The sequence below is a fragment of the Pongo abelii genome, chromosome 5, assembly GCF_028885655.2.
Source record: "Pongo abelii isolate AG06213 chromosome 5, NHGRI_mPonAbe1-v2.0_pri, whole genome shotgun sequence".
Taxonomy (NCBI): Eukaryota; Metazoa; Chordata; class Mammalia; order Primates; family Hominidae; genus Pongo; species Pongo abelii.
In genome coordinates this window covers 10,608,260-10,626,758 of record NC_071990.2, presented here as the reverse complement: position 1 = coordinate 10,626,758, position 18,499 = coordinate 10,608,260, and the positions used below count along the sequence as shown (strand labels likewise).

General features: G+C 40.5%; 1 protein-coding gene across 3 annotated transcripts; it reads left to right on the top strand.

Moving 5' to 3' along the window:
• The first annotated feature begins 980 nt into the window (after window positions 1-980).
• C5H6orf52 (chromosome 5 C6orf52 homolog) lies at window positions 981-17,298 on the top strand. Of its 3 annotated transcripts, XM_054557177.1 has the most exons (5): window positions 981-1,098; window positions 1,415-1,613; window positions 5,426-5,471; window positions 16,082-16,174; window positions 17,122-17,264. In XM_054557177.1, the coding sequence occupies exons 1-5, from the start codon at window positions 1,028-1,030 to the stop codon at window positions 17,262-17,264; spliced, it is 552 nt and encodes a 183-aa protein (XP_054413152.1). In that variant the 5' UTR covers window positions 981-1,027. The 3 variants fall into 3 exon arrangements, with proteins under 3 accessions (XP_054413152.1, XP_002816461.2, XP_063581401.1); XM_002816415.5 differs by lacking the exon at window positions 16,082-16,174 and having other exon boundaries at window positions 17,122-17,298; XM_063725331.1 differs by lacking the exons at window positions 981-1,098; window positions 1,415-1,613; window positions 5,426-5,471 and adding an exon at window positions 13,384-13,436 and having other exon boundaries at window positions 16,089-16,174.
• Window positions 17,299-18,499: the final 1,201 nt, after the last annotated feature.

Genomic DNA, 18,499 nt, shown 5'->3' with positions numbered 1-18,499 from the left:
GGATCCTGTAAACAATCTCCCATGGATACTCAGGGATGAGTATAGTAATGGCTCAATAACTGGTGAATGATTGAATGATCCGAATGTTTTGAATTCATCATGTTTGCTATTTTTCACATTACAGGTAAATAGAAAATACATTAAGAACTTAGTTATTAGCAAGCTGCAGGGAAATGGCCAAATGGACTTAAAAGTTATCCTGAATTTTGACACCGTGTAACCTTGCTACTTAAAGTGGCGGGAGCTGGCTAATAAAAGCAGAATCCGAGGCTCCACTCCAAATCTGTCAAGTTAGAGAAACTACATTTTAAACAAGTCCAGGTCATTTGAATGCACATCAAAGTTTGGGAAGTTTTATGCTTTAAAAAAAAAAATACTGAACCAGAGAAATATTTCTTTAAAATTGTATCCTGTACTCTCATTAATGTAGAGTGTAAGAGAAAAGGAAGAGAGGAGAGAAGGGGGTGAGGGAGGGCATTCTTCTCTGCCTCTTAATTTTGCAGGTAGTTAGATGATGCTTTCAACCTGCGTGGGATTAAAAAAGAAAAAGCCAGTAGGTGCTAGTTCCAATAGTTATTCTCAGCAGGTAACAGAGGAGAGAAATGTATTTGTCTTAAGGTTTTAGTTATTAGAGGTTCCTCTTTTACCTGTTATGGTAAGGGGTGGAGTGGAGACTATCCTTCATTGTGGGCCAACATACCTACCCCTTCCGTCCTTCCCTGGGGTTCTGCTGGCTCCCCCTGCCTGACAGTTGGGAGCGAGGGGCTGGCAGGTGGAAGCCCGAAGAACAGATTGCAGAAGTTCCCCCAGGTGCCTCAGTACACCCCTCCCCTACCCACACCTTTGCCCTGTTGTCAGGAAAGTCAAGCAATTAATTGCCTAGCAGGAATTGTCACTAAATGTAATTATCTCAGATGTAGTTGCGAGACTTATTTGTCAGGGTTGAGAGGTTTCAGCCCACAAGCTGGATTTTTGACGCAGGAATAAAAACTGGATTCTACTCTCTTTTTGTAAAGTTTCTGGGTAAATGGCCCAACCAGAGAGTTCTGCAGATTTTGGCATAGCTCAACAAAATAACTATTACTGCTACTGGCAAAGGTGAGTGGTTTTCTCCTACTTTGAAAAGGAAAGCTGTTACTGTTCTATTTGCTACATAATTGTTGGTAACTTACAAACTACGGCTTTTTTTAAAAAAAAAAGTTCTGGGGTACATGTGCAGAACATGCAGGTTTTTTACAAGGTATACACGTGCCATGGTGGTTTGCTGCACCCATCAACCCATCATCTACATTAGGTATCAAACTATGGCTTTGAACATAGGTGTTCAGCTTACTGCAAACTTCCTGGAAAGAAGAAAGGGTTTGGGGGTTTGTGGATGATTCTGCGTTGGTTGTGATGATTGTCATTCCTGTAGTCTGCCCTCTGCTATTAGAGTGAAGCAGGAGTTCCAGCCCAGCCAGAGTTACCGCTATGGCAACTGGTATGCGCGACAGCACAGCTCTTACCTTCTTTCTGGCTACAGCTATGGCTGTGCAGTGGATGGAAATGGACAGCACTGTTTTTCTGCGCATGAGACCCCTGAACACACAGCTGGAACTCTGGTTATGCCTAAGGTATCCGTTGCTCGAATGAATCTTGTGTCATTCGTGTGCCCAATAATAGTAAACATCACTTTCCTATCTTCACACATCTGTGTCCTGTCATCCAAATTCCCACAGCCATGGCTTTTGCTACCTGTTTTAATACTAGAGAGTAAAGCTGATAGCCTAAGAAAAATGTTTGTGTAGCTTTATTGAGGTATAATACACAAAAAGTCCCCATACATGTTTAATTTATATGATTTGCTGAGTTTGGACATGTATAACCTAGAAGTGTTCACTTGCAGGTAATTTCCCATTCTCTTCTAGAAACAACACAAAAGGCTGATGAAGTCTTTTTCTAAATTCTTGCTACTAAATTTTAGATGATCGTAATTCAATAAATTTTACTCTTTAACACTTAATATAGGACAAAAGGTAGTTTTGGGGTTTGTTTTATAGCAGTTGGACATAAACACACTTTAAAAAGATATTTTAATACTTTGAATTACTAAAGTGACATATTTCTCAAATCACACAAAGATGTATTGAAGTAAGGGAAAAGTTCCCCCCACACACACCGCTCCTTCTTCCCCATTCCCTTCCCACTTAGAAGAAAGTACTGTGGAGTGGATCTATGTCTTCTAGATCTTTCTCCTGTACTCTTGCTAAATCAATGTGGTTTGTCTTTCTGTTTTGGTGGTTAGGGGATGATTTGGGCAAGAATGAACTATGTAGTACATACTGGCTTGCTGTTTGCTTGCTTCTGCATAAGGAGACCTTTCTTTAAAAAATTGTCCACTTATGGTCTGGGCAAGATGGCTCACACGTGTAGTCCCAGCTACTTGGGAGACTGAGGCAGGATGATCACTTGAGTCACGGAGTTTGAGGCTGCAATGAGCCATGATTGTGCCATTGTACTCCAGCCTGAGCAACAGAGCGAGCGCAGTTAGCTACACTGCGATTTTTAGCTCATCCCTTATCTGACATTTTAAATGTTTTCAGGGCTTTAACAAACTTACGTATCTTCAAGCATTTGTCTGAGTGTTGCTTTTTTCCCCAAGAATATAATTCTGGATGTGGAAGGGCTGGATTAAAGGATATAACATTAAAAAGTTTTAATAGCAAGTTACCTAAAGTCTGCATGAATCTACACTTTTCATTATTGTGGTGTGTGTTCTTGCTACTCTACATTTGTCTGTGTATGATTAGCCAATCTAATAGGGCAGGGAGGCATTTGTCTATTATTGAGGGCAAATACCTCTTGAAATGTTTATTGGTATCTGTGTTCTGTGACTTTGATATCCTCTTTCTAGTTTTTCTGTTGAGTTGTGTCCCTTTTGCTTGACTGCATAAGATAGTCACATGTTAGAGAAATTAACACTTTGGAGTCTAAATGTTACGGACTTCGCCTACCCCAGCTTGTCACCTAATATGTGGAGTGACACTGTTTGCGTGATGATCTTTACCTTAAAACCAAAGTTGAATTTTATATCTAGTCCCTTGGCTTTTAAAAGTTACATTTGCTTTATATTATGGTATTTCACTTCCCACACTTTCATTTTCAATTTTTCTCATGTCTGTTTTAGGTGTGCATCTTATATAAAATATCTTGTTAGATTTCTTGTCATTTTTTCCTCCTTTTAGCCCAATTTGGGTTTTTCCCTTTTAACAGATGTTTGATATTGCAGCACTTAAAAAAAAATCTTTCACTACATTGCCTGAGATGATGTCTTGCTCTTTTGCCAAGGCTGGAGTGCAGTGGTGCCATCATAACTCACTGCAGTCTTGATCTCCTGGGTTCAAGTGGGTTCACTACATTTGGCACTCTTTTTTTTTTTTTCTTTCGCCCCTTCTCTTTTTGTTCTTTTTTGGGAGATGATCTGTCTTTTGGTGGTTACCGTTATATCTTTAAATAGAGAAGTATAGGAATGAGTATATTATCAACGTCAGAAACAAAAGTATTTCTTGACTTTTCATCACTCTTGAGAAAATTAAGAAATGAACATCCTTTTTTTCCCTCACCTGGCTACCCCTTCTCTCCATTCCTCTGTCCATTTTTGTTGGCACATTCTGGGATTTTTATCTTGCCCTCTAGCCAAATTATTACTATAACATGCATTTTTCATACAAGAATTATATAAATGTTATCTTTTGTGGTTGTAGTGACCCCCTGTGCCATCTGCCTGCCATCCTGCTGGGTGTTCCCTGTTGGGAAGCTGCTGAGTAAAATTAAAGATGATAAGGGTCGGTGGTGGCACTCTTTTACTCACACATCCCCATTTTGGTCTTCTCTAATAAAGAGTGTCCTTGCCAAGATGTCCTAGTTATTGCCTGCTTCCCCCAATGTGCTGTGCCTCTGTCCATAACCTTTATCTCCCCAAGTTAAAAGGTTACCCCCTCTCCAGCCTTCTCCTTTACATTTTGACATTGTGGAGGTGGGTGTCTCCAAAATGATTCTCAGGTCTTTGTGGTCCATCAGCACACCTTCCCAGACTATCTCTAGCTGAGGAAAGCCTTTTATAAATGTGCTTTTCTTTAAAGGCAGCCAGCTGCATACACAGCGCAGGTGGCCCTCAGACCAGAGAGAATGCTCTGTCTCCAGATACTTCCTGCTTCCCTCATCCTGGTTATTTAGCATCCACATTTACCAGAACACACATTGAAAGGAGGAAATGTGAGGTTACTTAAGTCTTGCATTATGGGAAAGGACTTACGGAAGTGTGGATTCTGGGTGTCTTTGCCATTTCTTTCTTTCCTTTTTATATAATTAGCTTTTAGAGATGATGTCTTGCTCTTTTGCCAAGGCTGGAGTGCAGTGGTGCCATCATAACTCACTGCAGTCTTGATTTCCTGGGTTCAAGTGGTCCTCCTGCTCCAGCCTTCCAAGTAGCTGAGAGTACCGGCTGCATGCCTCCATGCCTGCAGTCTTAGCCATATCTAAATAGAAAAAAGACAGATTGTCTTTTGAAATTTATGGTAACTATATAACCTATTTTCCAAACCTCGGTATATTTCAGAGTGAAGGGGAGGCATACTTTCAGAAAGACTGAAAAGAAAAGATAGATCTTTGGCTCTCAGTATCTTCTCATTCTTATTAGCAAGGGAAGCTTAATTAAGTGCCAGGAGCTAGATCAGCCCTTTCTTGATAGTGATTCCTTGGAATAGCTGGCCATACTTAAAAAGACAGGTTCCCAACAGGTCTACATAGAAGAATCATAAAAACGTATGCTGCCCCAGTAGAGCCAACAGGGTCTGGGTTAACCAGCCAAGATTTACTTTGGAAGTGCCTCTGCAGTTTACTTCTCTCATTATGTAAGGATATGATTGGTTTGCTTTGCCGTAGCCTCTGCATTTTCTTGAGCACCTAATGTCCTGGTTCTTAGCTGAGCCATGGGTTTGAGGACGTGATTAGAAGGCCATGAGAAAAATGTGCTCATGGAGACTTTACAGATTGTCTTCTGGAAGGAGGAGCAGAACTCTAGGTAGAGTCAGGCATGTAGTATGGGAAATAAGGAGCCTGGATACCATGGTCCCTGGTGTCTGGTTCCTAGCTCAGGCTCTAGGATGCTAGTTAGGTCCCAGAAAATCCAGGGGCCAGGGGCCCTCGTTAGGCTTTTTCCTCTTTGTGACAGTTCTTCTGTGACTCAGTTTACTACTTTCATAATCGTACTATGTCACCTAAAGATTCACCAAATTCAAAAGTTGATTTAAAGAGATTAATTTTCAATATTATTTTTATTTTAGGTAGTTTTTTTGAGAGCTAGAGTTTTTCCCAATAAAGTATATGTATTGATATTAAACCTTTAAGTAAAATTATTTTCTCATGAGATAATTTTTTGTTGCAGGAAACCACACCTCTACCTGAAAACCAAGATGAAGACCCACTAGAAGGTAACATAAACCTTGTGCTAAAGTGGTTGGAAACAAAACCCCATTTCCTGGTTTCTCATTCACTCAGCTTGCTAGAAACTGGAAGGTTCTATTGGAAAATTCCAATGTAGGTTGCCTAAGCCACACACTTCAGTAATTTCTCCTGTTTTTAGAAACTGGTTCTATGGGAACAACTTAAGCTAAGCCACCTCTTTGGGCCTTTCTGAAGGACTGAAATGGGGACATTCCCAAAGAGTAAGAAGAAAATACATTGTTCTTAAGCTCCATTTCCTCTGTAAGTTTAGACTTTGAGGAGGATTATACTTTAATTCTGTTTTTCAAGGGGGAAGAGCATGAGGTGATTGCTGTGGCCTCAGGGTTATTGGATCCTGGGGTACCTGACAGGACAGCACTGTTGTGTCAGTCTGGTGGTGTTTCCTGTACTTCTCAATTTGTTCTGGAAAGAACAAAGTTTGTCTGCCTGGAGACAAACACTCTGAATGTGTCTTATTTGAGGAAGGGAAAAAATGTTTTGCTTCTTTTAAGTAATGGGAAAGAAAAAGAGGAGAAATGCAGAGAACACTATTGCCTTTTTCTTATCACATGTCTTCTTATCACATGTTTGTCTAATCTGTCTCTTGCCCAAACCCCTGCCCCTACCAGACAAACCCACCTACTGCCTTTATGACTTTATCAAAGAAGGGAGCATGTTATCAGTCTTTGTAGCCCCTGTGACTAATTCAGAGTTCACATTTCAGTAGGTGCTCAGTGTTTAAATTAAATCAAATTGGTGTTGAAAAGAAATCTTTATATGCTGTTTAGCAGTCCTAGTTTTTAGTACTTTGATTTAAACATGAGTAAAGGGTGCTTATTTCAACTTTCTGGGATTTCTTCCAGGTTAAGTGTGAGTCTTTCTTCCTGCCTTTATCAGTTACGCAATTTATTAAAATTGATGCAGGATTTCTTGCTCCTTAGTTCAGCTAAATCTGGGTCCTTGTCTCACAACCAGGAAAAATTAGGCATGCGGACACATTGAAGGGTGAGGAGGATGGAATTTATTAAGCAAAAGGAAAGCTCTTAACAAAAAGAGGGATTCCAAACACAGGTTTCCACCTCACAAATTGAATTCCAGACCACCACACACAAGTTGAAAAGGCCAGGCTCCTCCCCTGCATAAGGTATGAATTCCTGGTGACTCCTCCTCATTCTTCCAGTGTGCTGTGGGCCCTTAGTCTGAGCCACTCCACATTGATTTATTTCCCTTACTGCACATGTGTTAGAGGATGGAATTTTTCACCATGGGCATGTTTAGCCAAGCCCCCTGTGCACAATGACTTGGGCAGGTTGGAGGTTCTCCAGGGAACTTTCCCTATTTGCCTAGGCATTTGGCTGTCCCGTGCCTCTATCAAAATAATAGAGGTAAAAATCTGCTTTTTGGATACAGATTGCCACGGGGTTCAGATTCCACCTACTAGCTCTGTAATTCCAGACAAATTAATCTCTAGTATGTCTGCTTCAGTTTCTGTAAAGTGGGGACATTGATACCTCTCTTATAGGAAGTGTGGGTATGCTAGGTCTAAAGTACTTTTAGGTGGTTAAACAGCTGCTGCCATATGACAACCACTCAAGTACTGGCTGGTCATCAATCTGGCACAGATTGGTCAGTAGAAATGTAATGCAATTGCACCTCAAGGAGCTAGAAGAACAGGAACAAAGTAAACCCAAAATTAGTAGAAGAAATAATAAAGACTATAGCAAAAATTAATAGAAACTAGAAAAACAATACAAAAGATCAACAAAATGAAGGGTTGGTTTCTTTAAAAGATAGTCAACAAACCTTTAAGAACAAAAGAAACTCAAAATCAGATGAAAAAGGAGACATTACAACTGATACCACAGAAATACAAAGGAACATAAAAGACAATTATGAACAATCATACATCAGTAAATTGGATAACATAGAAGAAATGAGTAAATTCCTGGACACATACAATCTACCACCTACCAAGATTAAATTATGAAGAAATAGAAAATCTGAACAGACCAATAATAAGGAAGGAATTGAAACAGTAATAAAAAGTCTCCTATCAGGCCAGGCCTGGTGGATAATGCCTGTAATCTCAAGCACTTTGGAAGGCTGATGGGGGAGGATCATTTGAGTCCAGGGGCTTGAGACTAGCCTTGGTCTCAAGTGAGACCTTGTCTCTACAAAAAATTTAAAAAATAACTGGGTATGGTAGCATGTGCCTGTAGTCTCAAATATTTGAGAGGCTGAGATAGGAGAATTGCTTGTGCCCAGAAGGTTGAGGCTGAAGTGAGCTATGAATGTGCCACTGCATGTCAGCCTGGGTGACAGAGTGAGACCCTGTCTCAAAAAAAAAGTCTCCCATCAAAGAAAAGCCCAGGTCCTGATGGTCTGTTTAATTCTACCAAACATTTATTTTTCATTTTATTTTATTTTTTGTAGAGGTAGAGTCTCACTTTGTTGCTCAAGTTGGTCTCAAACTCTTAGGCTCAAGCGATCCTCCCAGCTCTACCTCCCCAAAGGCTGGAATTACAGGCATGAGTCACCATGCCCGGCCCCCAAACATATAAAGAAGAACTAATGCCATGTCTTAAACTACTCCAAAAAATTGAAGATGAAATACTTTGAAACTTATTTTATGAAGCCAGCATTACTCTGATATCACAACCAGAAAAGGACACAAGAAGAAGAAAAAACTACAGCCAATATTCCTGATGAACATAGATGCAAAGGTCCCCAGCAAAATACTAGCAAACTGAATTCAACAGCACAATAACAAAATCATCTGTCATGAACAAGTGGTATTCATCCCAGGGATGCAAGGATGGTTTAATATACACAAATTAATAAACATGATACATCCCATTATCCCATCAACAGAATGAAGGACAAAAAACATTATTTTTCTTTTCTTTCTTTTCTTTTCTATTTTTTTTTTTTTTCTGGAGATAGGGTCTCACTCTGTCACCCAGGTTGGCGTGCAGTGGCATGATCTCGGCTGCAACCTCTGCATTCTAGGCTCAACAATCCTCCCATCTCAGCCTCCCAAGTAGCTGGGACCACAGGTGCATGCCACCATGCCCAGCTAATTTTTTGTATTTTTGGTAGAGATGGGGTTTCGCCATGTTTGCCCAAGCTGGTCTTGAACTCCTGAGCTCAGGTGATCTGCCTGTCTCAGCCTCCCAGAGTTCTGGGATTACAGGCATGAGCAACTGCGCTTGGCGATCATTTCAGTAGATGCAGAAAAATTATTTGACAAAATTCAGTTATCTCTTCATGATAAAAACTTTCAACAAATTAGGTATAAAAGGAGTGTACCTCAATACAATAGAGGCCATATAACAAACTCACAGCTAATATTGCACTGAACGGGGAAAAATTGAAAGCTTTTCCTCTAAGATCTGAAACCGGATAAGGATGCCCACTTTCACTACTCCTATTCAACAGAATATTAGAAGTCTAGCCAGAGCAATCAGGCAAGAGGGAGAAATAAAAGGTTCCTAGGTTGGAAAAGAAGAAGTGAAATTGTCCCTGTTTGAAGATGACATGATGTGATATACAGGCATACCTCATTTTATTGCACTTCACTTTATTATGTTCCATAGAGACTATGGCTTTTTTTTTTTTTTTTTTTTTTTTTACAAGTTAGAAGTTTATAGCAGCCCTGCATTGAGCAAGTGTATCTGTGCCATTTTCGCAACAGTATGTGCTTACTTTGTTAGCACTGTTTAGCAATAAGCTATTTTTTTTCTTTTTTTTTTTTTTGGAGACAGTCTTGCTTTGTCACCCAGGCTGGAGTAGAGTGGCGTGATCTCGGCTCACGGCAACCTCCGTCTCCAGGTTCAAGCAATTCTTCTGCCTCAGCCTCTTGAGTAGCTGGGATTAGAGGCACCTGCCACTACGCCCGGCTAACTTTTGTATTTTTAGTAGAGATGGGGTTTTGCCATGTTGGCCAGGCTGGTCTCGAACTCCTGGCCTCAGGTGATCCACCCACATCAGCCTCCCAAAGTGCTGGGATTGCAGGTGTGAGCCACCATGCCCAACCGCAATAAACTATTTCTTAAGGTATTTACACTGTAAACAAATTTGTTCTTTTATTTATTTTATTTATTTATTTTTTTGAGATGGAGTCTCGCTCTATTGCCAGGCTGGAGTGCAGTGGTGCGATCTTGGCTCACTGCAATCTCCACCTCCTGGGTTCAAGTGATTCCCCCGCCTCAGCCTCCCAAGTAGCTGGGACTATAGGCATGCACCACCACGCCCGGCTAATTTTTTGTATTTTAGTAGAGGTGGGGCTTCACCATGTTGGCCTGGATGGTCTCAATCTCCTGACCTCATGATCTGCCTGCCTCAGCCTCCCAAAGTGAGGGGATTACAGGTATGAGCCACTGTGCCTGGCCAAATTTGTTCTTTAAAAAAAATTTTTTAAAAAATAGAGACAAAGTCTTACTATGTTGCCCAGGCTGTTGTCGAACTCCTGAGCTCAAGTGATTCTCCAGCCTCGACCTCCCAAAGTACTGGGATTACAGGCATAAGCCACCATGCCCAGCCAATGTAAACAACTTTTATATGCACTGGGAAATCAAAAAATTCATGTGACTTGCTTCATTGCAATATTCATTTTATTGCAGTGGTTAGGAACTAAACCTGCAATATCTCTGAGGTATGCCTGTAGAGAAAACCCAACAGACTCTGCCAAAAAACTGTTAGGTCTAATAAACTTATTAATTTTGTATCCTGTAACTTTACTACACAAAATTGTTTCTACACACTAATACTATTTGAAAAAGATAACAAGAAAATAATCCCATGTACAACAGCTGTAACAAAAACTTGAGTAAATTTAACTGAGGTGAAAGATGTCTATACTGAACACTGTAAAGTGTTGATGGAAGAAACTGAAGACACAAAAGATATCTCATGCTCATGGATTAAAAGAATGAATATTATTAAAATGTTCATACTACCCAAAGTGATCTACAGAATCAATGCAATCTCTCTCTCTCTTTTTTTTTTTTTTTTTAAGACAGTCTCACTCTGTTGCCCAGGCTGGAGGGCAGTGGTGTTTGATCTCGGCTCACTGCAACTGCCTCCTCCAGGGTTCAAGCAATTCTCCTGCCTCAGCCTCCCAAGTAGGACTGGAATTACAGGTGCCCACCACCACACCCAGCTAATTTTTGCATTTTTAGTAGAGACGGGGCTTCTCCATGTTGGCTAGGCTGGTCTTGAACTCCTGACCTCAGGTGATCCACCTGCTTTGGCCTCCCAAAGTTCTGGGATTACAGGCATGAGCCACTATGCCCAGCCAGATTCAATGTACTCTCTATCAAAATACCAATGGCATTCTTCATAGAAATAGAAAAAAATGACCGAGTGCACGGTGTCTCACGCCTGTAATCCTGGCACTTTGGGAGGCTGAGGTGGGAGGATCACGTGAGGTCAGGAGTTCAAGAGCAGCCTGGTTAACATGGTGAAACCCTGTCTCTACTAACAATACAAAAATTAGCCAGGCATAGTGGCATGCGTGCCTGTAGTCCCAGCTACTCAGGAGGCTGAGGTGGGAGAATTGCTGGAACCCAGGAGGCGGAGGTTGCAGTGAGCCAAGGTGGTGCCACTGCACTCCAGCCTGGGTGACAAAGTGAGACCTTGTCTTGAAAGAAAAAAGAAAAGAAAAAAAATGATACTATAATTTGTATGGAATCACAAAAAAACCCAAATAGCCAAAGCAATCTGAGCCAAAAAAAAAAAAAAAACAAAAAGAGGGTGAAGGCATTACACTACCTGACTTTGTACTACAAAATTATGGTAACCAAAGCAGCATGATACTGGCATAATAACAGACACATAAACCAATGGAACAGAATAGAGAGCCCAGAAATAAATCCACACATTTATAGCCCACTGATTTTCAGCAAAGGTGCCAAGAACACACAATGGGGAAAAGGCAGTCTCTTCAATAAATGGTGCTCAGAAAACAATGTCCACATGCAAAAGAATGAAATTAGACCATTATCTCTCACTATATACAAAAACAACTCAAAATAGATTAAAGACTTAAATGTAAGACCCAGAACTGTGAAACTACTAGAAGAAAACATCAGGGAAAAGTTCCACGACATTGGTCTGGGCAATGATTTTTTTGGATATGACCTCAAAAGGACAGGCAGCAAAGGCAAAAATAGAAAAATAGTATCACAGTGAACTAAAAAGCTTCTGTACAGCAAAGGAAACAGTAACAGAGTGAAGAGAGACAACGGAGTGGGAGAAAATATTTGCATGCTATGCAAGTGATAATGAAGAAGCATGTTCTGGGGTAAATACCCAGGGTTCCTCGTCTTGCACCAGGAGGAATAAGGACATGGACACATGTGGGTAGATTAAGGAGCACAAGGCTTAATAGGTAGAAGAAAGGAGAGAGGAGAGCAGCTCTCTCTCTATGACAGGAAACAGACCTCCGAAAGGGAAAAGTAGGCCTGCAACAGACAGCAGGCGATTTTACAGGCAGGCTTGAGGAAGTGGTGTCTGATTTATGTAGGGCCCACAGATTGGCTGGACCAGGTGTGACATTTACATGGTGCCAGGCAAAGGCTGGTTGCCCTACCCTGATTTTATTATGCAAATAGACTTTCCACTTGGCCGCCATCTTGTCTGCTCCTTACTGCACAAGTGGCTAGCAAAGAGAAAATGGAGCCGCCATTTTGAACATGCCTATTCCCTAGGTAGCTTTTTCATTTTGGCACAACTGCTGGCATTTGCATGTGCAAGCTTCTAGCTTGCTTATCTATGTCTGCAGTTCAGTTTTACAGGTTGCTCTTTGTTAGAAAAGAAAGTGATTTGAGGGCAGCTGTTCATGAAAAGCAAAACCTTACCGAGGACTTTCTTATCCTAAATAATTTCTTTTTAACTCCTGTATCAATAAGGGGTTAATATCCTAAATATATAAGGAAATCAAATGACTCATTAGCAAGAAAATAACCTGATTATTCAGGTCTTTTGCACATTTAAAAAAATTTTTATTTCAATAGTTTTTGGGGGTACAGATGGTTTTTGGTTACATGGATAAGTTTTTTGTTTTGTTTTGTTTTTTGAGAGTGAGTCTCACTCTGTTGTCTAGACTGGAGTGCAGTGGCGTGATCTCGGCTCACTGCAGCCTCCGCCTCCCCCATTCAAACGAACCCAGTCTCAGACTTCTGAGTAGCTGGAATTACAGGCGCTCGCCACCACACTCAGCTAATTTTTGTATTTTTAGTAGAGACAGGGTTTCACCATATTGGCCAGACTGGTCTCAAACTCCTGACCTCAGGTGATCCACCCACATTAGCCTCCCAAAGTGCTGGGATTACAGGCATGAGCCACCGTGCCCGGCCATTTTTTAAGACATTTCTCAAGAGATGATGTACAAATGACCAATAGATGCATGAAAAAATGTTCAACTTCACTAATCATCAGAGAACAGTAAATTAAAACCACAGTAGTGATATACCGTCTCACTCCTGATAGAATGGCTGTTGTCAAAAAGACGAAAGATAACATGTTGGGTAGGATGTGGAGAAAAGAGCCCTTGCATACTGTTGGTGGGAATGTAAATTGGTACAGCAATTATAAAAAGTATGGCATTTCCTCAAAATAGTAGAACTACTATATGATCCAGCAATCCCACTATTGGGCATATATCCAAAGGAAATGAAATCAGTATATCAAAGAGACATCTATACCTCCGTGTCTATTGCAGCACTATTCACAATAGCCAAGATATAGAATCAAACTAAATGCCCATAAGTGGATGAATAGATAAAGAAAATGCGTATATACACAATAGACTACTATTCAACTGTAAAAAGGATGAAATCTTGTCATTTGTGGCAACATGGATGAACATGGAGGATGTTATGTTAAGTGAAACAGAACATGGAGGACGTTATGTTAAGTGAAACAGAGGAACAAATGCCATATGATCTCACTCATGTGGAATCTTAAAAAGCTTATTTCATAGCAGTAGAGCATAGAATGGTGGCTACTAGAGGCTGGGGTAGTTGCAGGGAGAGAGTGATAGGGATATGTTGGTCAAAAGATAGAATTTCAGTTAGCTAGGAGGAATACCGTTCAAGAGATTTATTGTAGGCTGGGCGCGGTGGCTCACACCTGTAATCCTAGCACTTTGGGAGGCCGAGGTGGGTGGATCACGAGGTCAAGAGTGAGAGACCAGCCTGACCAACATGGTGAAACCTCGTCTCTACTAAAGATACAAAAAATTAGGTGGGTGTGGTGATGTGCGCCTGTAATCCCAGCTACTTGGGAGGCTGAGGCAGGGGAATCACTTGAACCTGGGAGGTGGAGGTTGCAGTGAGCTGAGATTGCACCATTGCACTCCAGCCTGGGCAACAAGAGCAAAACTCTGTCTCAAAAAAAAAAAAAAAAAGATTTATTGTATAGCATAGTGACTATAGTTAATGAAGAAATACAGGCTAATTCGAAGGTAGTGAGTTATCGCAATTGGTTGTTCAGTCAGTTGCGGATTGAACTTTTTGTTCTACTCTTTCCTTGCTTCTTACTGCTGCATTTGACTAGTCTTAAAAAAAAAAAAAAAAAAAGGAAAAATAAAGAAAAATACTTAGTAGATATTCAGTGTTTCCACCACAAAAGTGAAAAATGATAACTATGTGAAATAGTTATTTGATCATTTGATCACTCCACAATGAATATATACTTGAAACACTATGTTGTACATGATAAATACATACAGTTTTCTCTGTCAGTTTGAAACACAGAAATTTAAAAATAGACAATGTGAAACTTGTGAAACACAAAGCCATCCATGTAGGTAATTTTAAATTTTTTAGTAGCCAAAGAACCAACTCAAGAGATAGGTGAAATTAATAATGTTTCTTACTTAACCTAATATCTGTTATGGACTGAATTTGTGTTCCTCCCCCTCACCAAGTTCATATGTTGAAACCCTCACTCCCAATGTGATAGTTTTAGGAGATGGGTCTTTAGGGAGATGATTAGGATTAGGTGAGGTCATGAGGGTGGAGCCCTCATGAATAGAACTGGTGACCTTATAAGAGTCACGAAGGAATTTGATTCCTCTCTCTGCCCTCTGCCACGTGAAGATATGACTTCTGGGTAGTGTGCAACCCAGAAGAGGGTCCTCACCAGAACCCAACCACGCTGACACCCTGATCTTGGACTTCCGGTTTCCAGAACTGTGAGAAATAACTGTGTGTTGTTTACAAACTACTCAGTCTCTGATATGTTGTTAGCAGCCCAAACTAAAGCAATATCCAAGATATTATTCCAACATGCAATCAATATAAAAATTAACGACGTTTTTTACATCAAGTCTTTGAAATGCAGCATATATTTTTTCTATTTTTTTCTTTTAATGGCTGCCCCCTCACCTGCAGATTGAGGGGACCCTTATTTTGAGGGCTATTCAGACATTACCTTCAAGCAGATTTTTAAATTGTTCCTATTGTGGTGAAATATGCATAACATAAAATTTACCATCTTGACTTTTAAATGTATCACACTTGATCTTAGCCAAAAGGCCGAGAAGCAATAGACTTTTAAATGTATCAGTGGTATTAAGTACATTCATAATGTTGTGTAACCATCACCATTCATCTCCAGAACTCTTCATTTTATAACCTGAAACTCCATACCCATTAAATAACAACTCTTCACTCTCCCTTCCCTCATCCCCTGGCAACCACCATTCTGCTTTCAATGTGGTGTATATTTTATCCTTACATCACATCTCAGTGAGGGCCAGCAATGCTCAATAGCTGCATGTGGCTAGTGGCTACTGTGTTGGACAACATTGGTCTAGAAGATGCACAGGTTTAGGGATGATATAATTAGTTTGTCTTGAATAGGCTTCTATTATAGTTTTGATCAACATCACTGGAAGGGCAGAGATCATGTAATCCGGGGTGTGGAGCTGACTACACTGTATCTGTTTTCTTGGCCACAGGTTAAGTGGAGAGCATGCTCATAAGCATATGATCCTAACTCCTCTTTCCCCACCAGGGGCATGCAGTCAGGGACCTGTTAGCAGACAACTGCCCATAACGGTAAAGGAAGGGAACCAGGGACAGAAGTGTAAGAAAATTTCAGAATGTTTAGTGGGAAAAAAGGGAAACATCTACTTTTATGACCAGAAACACTCAAAGGAAAGATGGCTCAAAAGGGATGGGAAGCTCTAAAGAATAAGAATCAGACAACAAAATCACGAATGACTCCAGTGAAGAAAAGTGAGAAGTAGCTCATGAAATTTATATGATGACTAAAGCCTATTTGACCATTTTGGTTCTAAAATGATAAATATAGAAGGGTACTACATTAGTCTTCTAGGGCTACTGTAACAAAGTGCCACAGACTGGGTGGTTTAAACAAAAATTTATTTTCTTACCATTCTGGAGGCTGGAAATCCAATATCCAGGGTCTGGATAATTTGGTTTCTGGCGAGGGCTCTCTTCTTGGCTTGCAGACAGCAGCCTTCTTGCTGTTTCCACACTTGACCTCTTTATGCATGCATTGTAGGAGAGAATGTGAGCAAGTTCTCTGCTCTTTTTTTTTTTTAAATTATTTTTATATTTTGTAGTGATGTGGTCTCAGTATGTTGCCCAGGCTTATCTCAAACTCACAGACTTAAGCAATTCACTGGTCTCAGCTTCCCAAAGTGTTGGGGTTACAGGTGTCCTGCCTGCTGTCTCTTTTTATTAAGGGCACTACTTCTATCAGACCAGCACCCAACTCTTATGACTTCATCTAACCTCCTAGAGGCCCCATCTCCAAATGCCTTCACATTGTGGGGGTTAGGCTTTTAACAGAATAATTTGTGGGGCAAAGATTTAGTCCCTAATAGGCATACAGATGAATAGCATGAACCCATATGAGTATTAGGAAGCAAATTATGATCCTCAAGGAACTGAGGCTTGCAAAAATTACAAAGGAAAACATAAAAGGCTTCTTCCATTACATTCAGTACAAGGAGAGGAAAAAAATAGATTACATTAAAAAAAATTAATGACCTTGAAAGCCTTGGAAATCTCTGGAAACCTGGCAACTTGGGCTGAAAATCCACGTTTAATATGTTCGCAATAACATGATACCATCTCGTCACAGGGTTCCAGGTTTCAGAGATGGAAGTCCAAGTCCTCCTGTCTTTCTGAATTAGTTGCTGTATAAAATTTATTCACTTACATTAATCTGTTAACTGAGCAGTTAAAGTAGCATGTTTATTTTTACAAAGCCCTGTCCAAGGGTCCCTTGGCTTGGTTCATTGTTTGGCATTGTATCTACCTGGCTCATGCCAGAAACATGGCAGTCATTCTTGACCTTCCTTTTCCCCTTTCCTCCCAAATTGAATCCATCTCCCAAGCATCTCAAATCTGTCCATTTTTTTTCTCCATCTCTTCTGTCAGGTGGATGCTCATTGAGTTTGATGACACTACTACTTTTATAGCTTAAATTTCTATTTTCAAGTCTTATTGAAAGGAAATATGCAATTTAAGAATTTTAACCTTTACTATCTGCGGTACTTCCTGCAAATGCTTTCTAAAAGCTTTCTAATTTTAAACTATTTCTAACATGTGTCCTGTAAAACTCTGTTTTTTTCATATCCGTTATTGGCTTCTGCAGATCCACATCTTCATTTGAATATTGAGGAATCAAACCAAGAGTTTATGGTGAAAAGTGAAGAACTCTACGACTCCCTCATGAATTGCCACTGGCAGCCTCTGGACACAGTTCACTCCGAAATTCCAGATGAGACCCCAAAGTGAAGCAGGGTGTTCATTAAACTCCACAATTATCATACTAATTGTGTCGTCTTTTGTTTTGGGAGAAAAAAGTAGTTCTCCTAGGAAGGCACTGGATTCTGTATATAAAAACCAACTTCCAGGGCTTACAAGTGATTGACATGAGAGAATATTAACGCAAATAAACTTTACCAGCACATCTGTTCCTGGAAGTGTTACATTAAGTAAGTGCCAGAAGAGCTCACGTGATGATCATGGTAGAACAAGCTGTGCCATAAAACCCTTGGAAATAGGTTTAATATGAGATGAGCTTGAGCTGAACTGATTGTGGCATTGGCTACTCTGATATGATTTGCTGCTTTCTCTAACTTCAAACTCTCATGGAGAGAAATTGTATCCACAGACAATGCATGGTTTCTTGCTTGTGTCTTGTCTAGAAAATGTTAGTTAGAACTGGATGTTTGATCTCCATTTCCTGGCCCCATGAGAGAGCTAGATGTGGCAGTAGAGACTCAATTGAACAGAAAGATTCCTAAGCAGGGAAAAAAATTTGCTTGATCCAAACAGCCTGTCAACTCATAAAAGCCCTCATAAAAGCCAGCCAATGTGTATATTGACTGTGCTCTTTATAAAATGTCTTTTTTTTTTTTGTCCCGAAGATGATCATTGTGTCCTGTTTTATTGCTTTTCTATGGGTGGATACTTTAGTGACCCCTGGGACTGATGTGAGTTGACTGCTAGAAGACTGATTGCTTAAAAGCAAGTCGATTAGACTGTGGGCAAAGGCAATCTGACATCTCTTTTGCTCTGAAGGTGCTTGACAGATGCTAATCCTTGCGCTAACCAGGTTCAAAGACCGAATCCTACATGGAGAGCCAGGTGGGCTGCAGCCATTGTAAAGGAGCTTCCTCTGCCCCATGGTTTCTCAGCCTTGGCACTATTGCCATTTGGGGCTGGACACTTCTTTGCTGTGGGAGACTGTGTTGCACGTTGTCCTGACCTCTACTGCTAGATGCCAGTAGCACCCTGCACTCCAGTTGTGACAACCGAAATGTCTCTAGACATTGTCAAATGTTCCCTGTGGGCAAAATCCCCACCACCACCACCCAATTGAAAACCACTGGAATAGGGCAATGTTTTCAGACTCTAGGGTGTATCAGAATCTCCTAGAAGACTTGCTGAAACACAGACTCTTGGGCACCATCCTGAGTTTGATTCAATATGTTTGGGGTGGGACCTGACAATTTTCAGTTCTCTAT

Coding starts and splice junctions, on each gene's coding strand:
- C5H6orf52 (XM_054557177.1), top strand. CDS start 1,028: ATGGCCCAACCAGAGAGTTCTGCAGATTTTGGCATAGCTCAACAAAAT. Junction 1,614..5,425: donor GAACTCTGGTTATGCCTAAG/GTATCCGTTGCT, acceptor TTTTTGTTGCAG/GAAACCACACCTCTACCTGA. Junction 5,472..16,081: donor AGATGAAGACCCACTAGAAG/GTAACATAAACC, acceptor TATATTTTGTAG/TGATGTGGTCTCAGTATGTT.